We start from the raw sequence: 12,625 nt of genomic DNA on the forward strand, positions 1-12,625 counted from the left end.
CTCTACAATAATTTCCCACATCTTAGTTGAATAAATTAATTTATGAATTTTCCATGAATATGTTCAACTGTTTCTCCCCTCATATATTTTATTGATCTCCATATACATTTAGCAACAAATGACAGAGCTGATTTTCCATTTGCAGTAAAATGGTTTAGAGATGTTTATGTGGGCCTTGGGGTTCATAGTAAACAAAGGCAGTTCAAACACCAGGGAGGTGGCAGAGAAACAGCTCTCATTCTTACTCTGCACATTTAGATCATAGAAATTGCCCTTTTAAATCAGTTTCTTTTTTGGTTTGTTTTAGCTTTAGTAGTCATTTTTATCAGTCATTAAGAAAGCTGAGGAAAACCTTGCTTTGCTCTTCCCATATACAAAGCTCTTTCTTTCTTGACTGCACACGATAATGGGCTTGAAATGGGCCTTACCATCTTAAAGGTGGTTTAGAAGTGTAATTGCTAATGCTTAGATACATAATTTACATTTATTATGCATAATAAAGTATATAACTAATTGATGATCTGTAAGGAATTACATCATCCACTCCAGCTGCAGGAAAAAAGATTTATGAATGAGTTCTCAACAACATCTTGACTGTCAGAAGAGGCTCCAGAAGAGGAGGGGTTTTTTTCCAGACAGTGCACTCAAAGCCTTCTCCTTTCCTTGTGATGTGTTTTTTGTTGTGTTTGTGTTCTGTGCAAACAGCATTGATTAAGCAAGTGTGTTTATGGAGCAGATAGATGAAAAAATAAGTACTTATTTTCCCTACCGTCCTGCAAGAAATAAGTAAAGCGCAAGCTAAGCAAAACCACATGCTTGCGTGTGTCCGTGCGTTTTCTAAATCAGAAGGGCAGAACATCACACAGAGCATGCAGCCACCAGGGTGCATTGAAGTTTCAAAATGGCTCAGGAGATAATGTCGGCAGAATAGGATGTAGGCATCGGATAATGGTCTCCTGCTGCTAGATTAAAGCCTGGGCAGAGATGAACCCTTTTAACAAAAATAAACAGAGGCAAAGCCAAGATATTTGCAGTATTTTCAAAGCAGGAGGCATTTATCTTGTAACAACAACCTGTTCTGTTCTCTTGGCTTCCACTGTACCAAAATAACAGAAGATGCTGCTGGGATTTTGTTCAGTGGCAGCTGCTGTACCAGCTACAGTTGCCCACTGCATCCGCGTAGGGTAACCTCCTGGTCTTACGCTGTGTGTCCTTCAGCCTTTAAAGATGCCTGCGTGTTTCTGAACACGCTGTGTCACGCTGTGTATGCATGCTGACCTACTTTTAAATGAGAAAGAATTAATCTATAATAAAACCTAGACCTATTAAAGGGATTTTTACAGCCCCGTGTTTCCAGTTTTGCCTGGCAGGAGGCAATCCCTGTAGGGAAGAGTGCCAGCCTCCACGCTACGGGCAAAACTCCCCCTTGTATGAAAAGCCTCAGACCCTGTTCTGGTAAAACCAGCGCTCAAAGAGCAAAAAAAAAAAAAAGGGATTGAATTCAGTTCAGCAGGAGTCCACGAAGAGAACGTCCTGCACAGTTTTGCTCCAGCTCCTGTGAGGTGCTCTTTTACTCCATTTTATGAGTGCATTGGCCCAGTCTCCAGCAATCATACTGCTGGGTGCAGTCTGGGGAAAGCGTCTCTGAGGCACTAACCGCAGAGAGAGAACAGCTACACAGACACAGAGCTCTTAGAGGAAAGTCAGCAATAAAATATACTTAATGCAAACAGCAAAGGCTATGAATAGTCAGTAAGGTATAAATCAGGGCTTTTTAACTAGCACACTTTTGCAATGTTAATTCTCCTGAATTGCTTCATTTGTCCAATCCTGCACATGTCCTGCTGGCTCGCGTGGTTCGGATGCGGTGATTGTCAGGAGGTGCTGTAAATCTCGTCTGCCGAGGTGGTAGGCAGAGAAGGGGACAAGCAGCAGTACGCAGATAGGGATGAGTGTACCGTACCGCTCGCAGCTTAATCTTCAATCTTCAGTTGCCTTATGATTTTGTTGTGTTTCTGGATTTGATTGCGTGATGGGTGGTAACTTTCAGGATGGTGCTGCTAACTGTTAAGGCAATTTATGGTCGTTTGTAGGAATGATTTAACATTTCCTCCTTGTTCAGAGAAGTCAACATATTGACAAGAACCAGTCCCATCAGCCAGACACCGAGTCTCTTCCCTAAGCGTTTCCGTTGAAGAAGAGCTGATTTCTCTCGGTTCCCACTGTTGCAACGATGGGTGTTTGGTCCCTGCTGTTGTTCAAAAGGAGCCAGACCAGGCCCATTGCTTTCAGGGGAAGGTGAGAGCTCCCAGCTCCTCGAAAGCCCAGTCTAGTGGTATCAGCCAAGAAACAGGTCAAAAATGGCAATGATTCTTTAGCGTTCGCATGTGAAACGTGGTGACGCAGCACAGAGAAGAGCGCGCTATGCCGGCATCCGGGTGGCCTGTCTTGGCTTCCCAGCTTTCCTGCTGATTGCTCAGGTGACCTGGAAGAAATTGTTTCAACTTTCCATATCTATAAGCAGGGAATAATAACATTTTATGAGGCATGTTTAAAAGTGCCAGTGCCAAACCCTGCATAGGAAGTAGTTGTTATTGTTGTTATCTGTAATAATAAAAACAATGGCATTTTCAACAGAGACTGAAGTTTTGCAATCTGTCCAATGCCATCATTGCCAAATGCGATTTCTCAATTAATCCGCAGCTGCTGCTTTTATATCTTGTCCTAATTCAAAACACATTCTTTCCTTTTTATGATTCCAGTGCAAGTTGGAGTTTCATGCGTGTACTTCCGGCAAAGCCATCACAGCCCAATGTGAAGGGCCCTGCCCCTGCCTTCCAGGACCTGAAAATCCAAAACACAAGACGGAGAAGGCTGGTGAGTTAACCTGCTAATGAAATTTTAACTGACTGAGCGGTTCCTGCTTTGTTCTCAGGAAAGCTTAAGAAAGATGGTTCTTTTCTTGGTGATTTTGTAACACTTCTTGGGAAAATGCTGAAGCCATATGATCCGCTACGGTACAACTAGCATGCAGTGCTTTCAAACATCACGCCTGCAGCAAAACTAGCACCCACTCAATAGAGAGTCTCATAGGAAAACTGAATTCTGGCTTATGAGTTATCTCTTTTGAGTGAAAAATATTTTGAATAAAAATACTGAAGCGTTATAAAAGAAGAGAGAAAAGAAAAAACTCCTTGAGACTTCACTACTTTGTAAAGACAGTCCCTCTCAATGAAAAAGAATATATATTGGTAGCCAAATGAGTTTTTCTGTATGTCATCCCATATGATTTTTAAAGTTGCATGGGCACAGATTCACAAACACGTGTTGCTTAGGTGCTGTACTGTCATTCTTGTTACCATTATTAACATTAGAAATTGAATAAACGTTCACTATATTTATGCATCTGTATTTTATATATAAAACTGTTTGGTTGACGGTACAAGAGTTACCATGCGACAACAAACTGATCATAAATGATGTTATATAAAACTGAAGACCGGCGTCTCACCACCACTGGCTGTTTTGTCTGACAGCTCCTCAGCGATGCTATATTTAGGTCTGTAAAGCTAGTGAGCTGATTCAAGCCCCCAGCTCTTTCCCAAGGAAGTGATCGCAAACTGTCTAGGAGTGACCACCATCCAGAGGGAATTAGTTCTTGCAGAATAGATTGACTAAGAGCAAAACAGAATAGATTGACTAAGAGCAAAACAGCCAGGCTTTGTCAATGAGCTTCAGCTCTGTTAGGGGCAAAGCCTGTTGGAAGTGAAAAGAAAAGTTGCTTGTGGCTATGGATTCTTAAAATTAGTGCAGATGTGCTCGTGTGAGCAGCTGTAGCAAGGCGAATATTAGCCTCGTAAATACAGTGTTGTCTTCTCCCCCTTAGGAAGAGTGCTAATAGAGTTAAATCACTGTCAGCTGCTGGCCTCCTGTCTCTACTAATAGCTCACAAGGCCGAAGCAGTGATTTGCACAGGGTTTGCTGTGTCACGTTAGGCGGTGAAATGTGATGGTTTGCCCTGTGCACCTACACGTGGAATGCAAAAAGGATGAAGCTTTGACAGCAGGCTGCTTGACCCAAAAACATTTGAGAACCTCTCTTTGATGTTACTCCTCCCCACCATGGACACATTCCAACAGTAGTAAAGACAGAAAGAGCAAAAAAAAAAGATACTTTAAACAACACTGGTGAAGGTGCTGCACGTACCTTAGCCTCCAGCACAGTGTCACCAGTTTTCAGATGAAAGCTCCAGGAGAGCGGGCAGAGGGGCAACACGGGCAGCCTGGCAAAGTTACCGTCAGAGCTTCCCGGGGGCAGCGCTTCCGCTGGCGGCCTTGCGCTCAGGGCAAATTTCACTTTGGTGCTACGAAAACCATATGCATATGCTTAACTTTAAGCAAACGATCAGTCTTCCTGAGGTTGAGCACATACCTAAACCCTTGAAGGATTAGAGTCTGAAGATCACTGCATATGACTTGCATGCAAATAGGGAAACAATGCTGGAGTTTCCTTGACATTGTTACCAGGAGATCAAATCCTGCAGTCCTTTTCCTTCCTGCCTGCCGTTCTTTCTGCCTTTCTTTGTTACGTACTCGCAAACAAAACTGCAGTTGAAGTTATCAGAAGTTTTTGCTTCTTTAGAGGCTGAGAGGTTTGTCACGTAAAACCAGAGGGAACTTAACTGGAGCTGCACTCTTTAACAACGCTCACCTTATTTCTGGGGGGGTTTTATGTACCAAAACTCCTCCAGTACACTACAATAAACTTAGCATCATGCATAAGCTGTAATGATTCATCTGCTTTCTGGAACAAAAAGTGATTCTGCAGCATAGATTTCGAAAATGTAGGTTTATTCCATCTTCTGCAAATGACAGGCATTTTTCTGCATAGCTATCAAACTGAGATGAAGCATTTTAGATGGCAAGGCTCTGAAATCAATATATAACTTTAATATTGCTTTATGTGGTTTGAATCTTTTGGTTACAGAATACTCGCTGATAAATTGCCTTATTCATATTTTCTCTCTCTTGCAGTCAGGCAGGCACAAACATATACTTTTCTTCTCATAAGCTGCTCCCTGTATGCCCTCTTTGTTGCCCTTATCAGAAGGAGTATCAGATTAATAAATCTTCAGTGACATTTTAAGCTTACAATTTCATTCACACAAGAGAAAAAAGATTCTAATAACCCTTATCTTGATAAATGCAATTTGACAGAGTATATGTATTCTGAAGCCCAGGCTCTTGTTTTGCTTGACTCAAAACTCTAGCCAACAAAGCATCAATTTAATGGATTGGGTGATCTGTGGAGCAACTTTCCTGAATGCTTTCTCCTGAGGCCAGACTTGAGTTAACAGTAGTCATGCCACTGCCCTGGTGACAGCAGAAAGAACAAGGCTGTTAAGTGCCAGCCTCACTTCTGGCACGAAGAGGGTGCTCTGCAGGTTTTCTCCTGCCCTCTTGAAGGAGCACAGTCACCTAGGAAATAAGGAAAGTCTTCATCAAAAGTGTATAGAAAGGTTCAAAATACTACACTAGGCATCTACTGCATCGAGTGTGTGCAAAGAAACTGCTCATGAGGCTGATTATAGCGTCATTAGGAAGACACTGGTACAGGTGTACAGGTGAATGTGTGTGTGCATAGTTACCAAAACCAAATAGCAATATAATCTTCTGCCATGTCATTGGCCGTTGCTTTCTGGAATAGGCGCTGAAATCTCCTCAATGATGTGCTGCAGTTTCCCGAAGCACAGGGCAGCAGCCCCTGCTGTTGTGTTTGCCCCCTGCCTCTCTGTGGAGTAGACAGGTCCTCGGGAGGCATAAAGGATCTGCTCCTGGAGCAGATAGGTGCAGATGAGCACATCCTTGGGATTCATGAACAGTAGCATCATTTGAATTAAACTCTATACTGTGCTTTTTAACAGCTGCTTCCATATCACGACATTTTGGAGCGACAGGTTAAAGAGCAGCTTCCATCCAAAATTGTCAGGAGCTCAAGAAATAAGCCGGAAGGCAGTCCACTGAAGGTGGTGCAGCATCCGTCTCAGCTGCCTGCCCTGTTTCCTCTTTAGACACTTGCTTCGTTAATCTGCAGCCAAGCAATTCGTAGATCTTCATTGTGCATTCAGCAAACAAAACAGCAGCACTGTCTGGCCATATAAATCCAGGAGCCAATTTGAACCACTGTGTTAGTGGGCAAACCTCCATGGACTTCATTAGAGAAATGCCCACAAAAGAATTTAGTATTGAGGCTCCAATAATCAATAATGAAGGGGCATTCTAACAGGATTTATCTTAAATTTTCCTCTGAATCTTTGAATATGCCAGTAACGCCAATTAAGACTTTCTTAAACTTACTTACTCAGACTCCTCTCTCCAGACTGTGTCTCTCCAGCTGGCCTGCGGAGCGTAAGGAAGTCTCGAACCGAATATTTCTGTGCTGTCAATCTTCTAGCAAAGAGTTCCCAGGAGTTTCCCTGAGAGCTCACGAGTAAATTCTAAATACCCAGACAAATTATAGCCAGGTGTAGTTTTAGCAGAATCTGAAGAGGAATTTTGTATTGTGTTTGTCTGCCCTTTGCGGTCTGGATGCTAGCCAGCTTTCCATAGGTTTTTGTGAGAATTATGAATTCTAATTGCTGACCATAGAAAAACTCTCAATAGTACCACCTTTCCTGAAGATTCCCCTTTTTGCTCAACAAGCAGTGTCACCTGGTTTTGGAGGAAAAAGCCACGAATACTGTCTAAGCTGATGTGTGTGACATGCACAAGGCAATCACGTGGCAGAACATTTCACAACCATGAAGCCTACCTGCTCACAGCATCACTCAGGTGGTCTACCCTTCTTCAGGCCTCCCGACCTCTCAGTCTGGAGCTTCTAACTAGCATTTTGGTTACTTGGTGTCCTAGTGGTTTCTCTAGTCTTAACCTAAAATTCTTTTATTTTCCTCATGTAGTACTATGGTATCATTAATATTGCTGAATTGGTTTAAAAATCAATAACTTGATTTCTTATGCAAAAAATTCGTATAAAAGAACGATGTAGACAGTAGAGAGACTGTTTCTACTCCGGTTTAGATGCCAAGTTTGTGAAATCCATTCAAGTACAGCATAATCTTAAGTAGAAAATGATAGAGAGCTAAGCCTCATGCTTCATACAGATATGTCAGTGGAAAAGTACTAAGGAGAATTACAGTGCGAATGCTTCCAGCAAAATGGAAATGCAGCTCCTTGAGCTACTGCATAAACTTTGTTATGCCTGTTATACAACAAGGTTAAATATATGTGCTTGTGAACTTCCAATTTGAAGGCAGTTTGCATTAATCTTTACGCATTCATTCAATCATATTCAAATATTATTCCATAATAAATTACTTTCAGAAATTAAAAAAGTAAAGGAACATTTAATTTCCAGAGTACTGTTATTCTAAATGTCATGACCTTTTTTTATACACTTGTGAATGGAATTGGCAACAGCATCAAAGAAAAGCAATCTAAGTGTATGTGCTCGGAGGCAACAATCGACTGCAGTGTCTTGAGTCGTATTCCTTCCTGCTCCCCCGTGCTCCATCGAAAACAGCTCTGCTGAGAGGCTGAAAATCAAGACTAATAATTGTGTTAAGATTTGGAATTCCTTTTATAGTGGTAACTGGTATAATGAAAGAGTTTGTAGAATAACACAAATGCTAGTGAAAGAAAACCACACTAGAATGATTATCTTTAATGGCAAGTGGCAACAGCATAGCTTTGCACTGTAAAAGCAAATCTTTGAAGAGATGGCAGGATTGTATTCTTCATTTTTTTAAATGGATTTTAAAGCAGTTGTGTGAGAAATAGAAAACAGGATTCTGTAGCGGTACTAATGGAAGACAAGCACTAATGCTGCCTCTCTTTTCTTTTCGACGCCCGTTTAGATTCCTTTGGTTTATCAAAACACTAGATCTGCTTCATTATTCACAGCAGCATCACCGCTTTACAATATGCTTCCATGAGAGCCACTGATTTCCAACTCAGCCACCCAGAGACAAAGGCTGAGCTGTAATCTGCGCTGAGGTTTGCTGCCCTTCTAGAGCACGTGCGCTCTGTTATCCAATACTGTAAAGTGAATAAAGATAAAATTTCAGCAAAGGAAAAGGACTACTAGCTGTTTCTTAGCGGCACCTGAGTGGATAGCAGTTATTTAAGATGTAAAATGCTGTCCATTGGTGGTTTTCGTGTACTTTTATGTACCTCCTTCCAAAAACTCTGCTGTAGTAGAGTAGTTACCTTAGAGTCCGCAAGCATAACTTCAGTTGGCAGCAGCTGAAGTCTGCAGACCTCTCCGTAAGCTGAAACAGCCAGTCTGAGTTCCTGAGAACCTACTGGCAAGGGAAGAGGTTTGCAGCTGAACATGCAGCATATCCCTTTAAAGAGTCAACATCATGCAGTAATTGTGGCATCTCTTGGCAAATGTGAATTTTTAGTTGCAGTGGTTCTGTCTGCATCCTATCCACATGCGTAACTCCCATATGTTACACACGATAGCAGTGTCGTAGTCCCAGCAGGACGGTCAGTGTTTATTGGCGTTGCAGGTTCTCTTTCTGACCATGCCTCTTTCCCTGTTTTCTAAGAAGTTCAGTGCAATATTCCCAACGCACCAGTTTTGATTTGTTTCCATCAGCATTGCAGATTCACCGAAGCATGAACGGATGCAGTGATTCAAGCTAGGTTCATCCCTATCTCTGTTTTGTGTCTTTTTGACCTTGCAGAAATGCCCCAGGCAACGTATAAGGGAATGCCATTATCTTGATAAGGGAAGTGGAAGGTCGATAAGCAGAAGAAAATATATTCAATTATAGTGACTGTTGTTTAAATCTCTAAAGGGATCTGAGAGAACGTTTTTAAGCTAGAGGAATAGGTCTGGGCAAGCTTTGTCAAGAACCTACCTTGTTTAGGGCACAGTTTAGGGCATGAATTGTAGCTTTTACCTACCAGGACTGTGGGGAGTGATGGATGAGAAGGTCTAATGCTCCATTCCCCTCTAAAAGGAGCATTCAGTGTGGGCAGTTTGTTCACAAAAATCATAGTCGTCTTTCCCAAATGAGTTGAAATACTTCTTATGGCCGAGTGACTGACAGCTAAAAGAATTTCAGGTCTTAGAATGAGCTCTTTCCTTTGAAATCCACTTTCAGCAAATATTTCAGCTTAAAATTGCTATTCACAAGTTTTCATGGCTTCAGAGTGCATCGCTTTAAAGTTAAAGATGAAGTATGAGTCATGAACATGGTTGAGTTGAAATTAGTTCCTGGATTTGATTTAGTAATGCCGGGAAATTTTTCCCTTTGTGGCTTTAGGTGTGAGAAAAGACTTTTTCTGACACTGAATTTTGGGATAGATTTTTAAATGAACTATCTGAGTCTCAAACTCAGGGAGTGGTGAATCAAAAAAAATTTAAGTTTTAGGGTTCAAAACCTTAAAATAGCCCATTAACCCTGGGAGGTATTCTTCTCTGTTTGGCAGAGGAGAAATTCTGTTTGTTGAAACCAGAGAGTAATTTGCGGTATGGGCCAGAGCCAGGGACCGAAAGCATAAGCGGGCAGCAATGGGTGCTCCAGCACCAGCGTGCTCCTTCCCTGGCCTTCAGGAAAGGGGAGGATTATTGGGTCGGAACTCTGCTCAATTTGATTTTTCACTCCAAAATTTTCACCATCTCAGCTAGCTAAGTGCTTTTGTGGCCTCTCACGTTATGTATTATAACTGATGTGTACTGGGATTATTTCTTTGAGGATAAGAAAAGAAACTCCAATTTGTAAGAATCTAAGCTCACAAATTTCATGGCAGATTTTATTGAGTCTTTGACCTCTTGTCTCATCCACTGAGGACACAACTAGCAGCACTCCGCCAGTGTTGTATCAACACTGAAATACAAAATCTTTCTTTGGCTTACACACACATTCTTTGAACTCATTTCTGCTTTCCCTCATATTGAACTCTGGAGCAACCCAGAGCAACAACTAGATGGGCTGGCAGTCCCACGTAAATCATGTGAAAACACGAGCAATCAGAAAAAGCTTTCCTGTAGGAGACGTTTGCAAGAACAAAGCATTTTAGAGTTCTGTTGATAATTTTTGGTAGTATGACTATCCTGAAATAGCTCTCTAGACTGCTGGCAATCGTAATGGAAGATGCAATAACTCGAGAAGGGCTTATGTTTCTTGACAGTGAAAAAGAGACCTTGGATAATCAGGATTCCTGGCAGACGTTGCTGACAGGCTTTGTCACTTTTTGTCAAATCAGCTAGACCAAAATCGTGGAACTTAAATGCACACACAGCTTAGTGAGGACCCAAACACACATTTACTTTGTTTCAAATGTAGTTGCACCCGTGTAAGTATTTACCTTAACATCTCTGGATATGAGCATTACCCAAGTCACAAATGTGATACTGCCGGTCTTACGCAACTCTGTAAAGTGCCTTGAGCAACTCCTGTGAGAAGCACTCTGTGGGATCACTGCGGTAAACTAGCAGCGGTAATGAAAAGATTTTCGCTGCACTTTGGATTGGATCTTGCTAGTGTGCTGTGTGTTTAGAGCTCCTCACCCTTTCTAACTGTGGTTTGCCCAAGTCAGCAAGCTAAAGGAAAGTAGGGGGAAGGAAAGTCCACTCTGTGAATACTGTGGTTCATTTCTTTAATTTGTTACATGATGGAATGGCCTGAGCTAAGCAATCTGAGTGGTGTAGCGTCTCTAAATTATTATTATTATTATTTTGCCTACGAGCTTTCACATGAGGAAATCAGTCTTTATTATTCCCTTCCTGAAAGCGTGGAAGATTAACTTTTTTCATTTCTACTAAGTGTTGTCTGAGAGTAGTGAAATGGTTGCACCCAATTAATATTTGATTAAGAGAAAGTGAGAAACAGGCAAGAATTGATACCTTTGCTCTTCATGGATGAGTATGACCATCCCCCACTTCTATCAGAGGAAAGAGCAAAGCAAAGGTGGCTTGGGACGCTTCGTTCTGCTACTTGACCTCGCATACACTTCCTTATGTGCACCATAGAAAAGCAGGAGCTTGTGAGGGATAGGCTGCATGTTCTGCATATACATATTTCATAGGAAAACTTATATTTTATAGGAATATTATATTAGGTGGAATGCACAGCCTGAAAGCAAAATGAGTAAGATGTTCGTGTACTGAAAAGGAGAAGTAGAGCAAAATGGTGTAGAAGCTAATAAAGTGAATGAGAACATTTTCATTGACTGATATATGAATGCTAATTTTTCCTGATATGTTTTACACATTCCTGCACCACTTTGCTATGATACCAGCTCCTGCCTATGTTAACGAGCACATGTTCTATCAAAAGAATCACAAAGACATTATTATATTGAAGCTGCTGAGACATGCTCTGTTGCCATGAAAGCACCTGCAGAGCTAACCTTGGAATAGCTCTGGATGGACCCATTAAATGTGAGACCCCTTACGGTAGCTCAGAAAGATGGGGATGCTCTCAATTGTCACAAAGGTTTGGCTAAGATGCCACTGGGTGCAACAATTGGGTGAAGAAAATGGTGATGTGATTCTGTGGTCGACTCCTATGGCGTGCACAAGCCACGAAGAGTTGCTTAGCAAAGGTTGGTGGTTTGTAACTCACTAGCTGTGAAGAAAGCCCCCTGCCGCGTACATGCAAGGGTCTTTCTGGTCCGTATTGAAAATGCAATCATCCTAAAGCATTTTCAACCAAGCAATAGATATTACTGAATGGGAAACTTTAAAATTGCTGCTATTTAGGTGACTCTGAAATTATATCACCTACATTCCCATCAAATCATGCATCTTCTCTGCACTGATTTCTAGGCTAGTTACGTGTAATGAGATGATCAATAGTAGTTACTGTTCCCCTTCGAATTCAGTGAAACACCTTTAATCAGTATAATTTAACCCCAAGAACATCCAGAATATTGGTAATGGCTTTGCTGTATCTCAAGAGTGAGATGGAAAGAATTCCCATGATGTACAATCAACAAGTTATCATGGAGAGCAGTCGCAGGTAGTCAAAACACTTGCAGAGAGAACACTTGCCAAATCTAGGTTTATGTTAGCAAGTTAGGACAGACCTTGTGCAGCCTTATCAGAGATGGCAAAAGCTCTCTTGAATCATCTAGATCAACTCAGTAGTCAGATTACTTCATAAGGCTTCTTGTAATATTTGCAGGAAAGCAAGAAGAATGTAGAATAGAAAGACACAGTGTGTCGGTATATGCCAAGTATTGCCCCATTCTGTCCTGCTGTTAGCTGACATACTTCTTTTGAGGCGCAAAGGTTCACCAGCTCTCATAGGCCTTGCATAGGACTGACTGAACAGACCTAATCTAATTGTCTTCCCTCTCAGTTTATGCAGTTTTTGATATTCCTTCTTTTGAAGAAAAATTAGAGTTTGATACCTGTATTCTAAAGGTAGATAAACTCCCTTGAAAGTAAAAAAAAAAAAAAAAAAGAAGTAAAGAATGCAGAGTATAGCCATCAATGAATAAAGAGCATTAGTCATACCAGAAAAAAAAAGGAAAAAATGTGCTAGATGTGGTTAGATTTCTAGTTGAAATAAAACTATTATTTTGAACCTATGCATTTTTCTAGGTCTTAG

The 12,625-nt window shown here is 41.3% G+C and overlaps 1 protein-coding gene across 1 annotated transcript in view; it reads left to right on the forward strand.

Moving 5' to 3' along the window:
• Positions 1-12,625, forward strand: part of SPOCK1 (SPARC (osteonectin), cwcv and kazal like domains proteoglycan 1) — a 333,299-nt gene that overhangs the window by 259,769 nt on the left and 60,905 nt on the right. Inside the window, exon 6 of the mRNA XM_068959622.1 lies at positions 2,763-2,877. Within this exon, the coding sequence (XP_068815723.1) occupies positions 2,763-2,877 (115 nt within the window). The remainder of the gene's footprint in view (positions 1-2,762; positions 2,878-12,625) is intronic.

The sequence above is a fragment of the Struthio camelus genome, chromosome 13, assembly GCF_040807025.1.
Source record: "Struthio camelus isolate bStrCam1 chromosome 13, bStrCam1.hap1, whole genome shotgun sequence".
Lineage (NCBI taxonomy): Eukaryota > Metazoa > Chordata > Aves > Struthioniformes > Struthionidae > Struthio > Struthio camelus.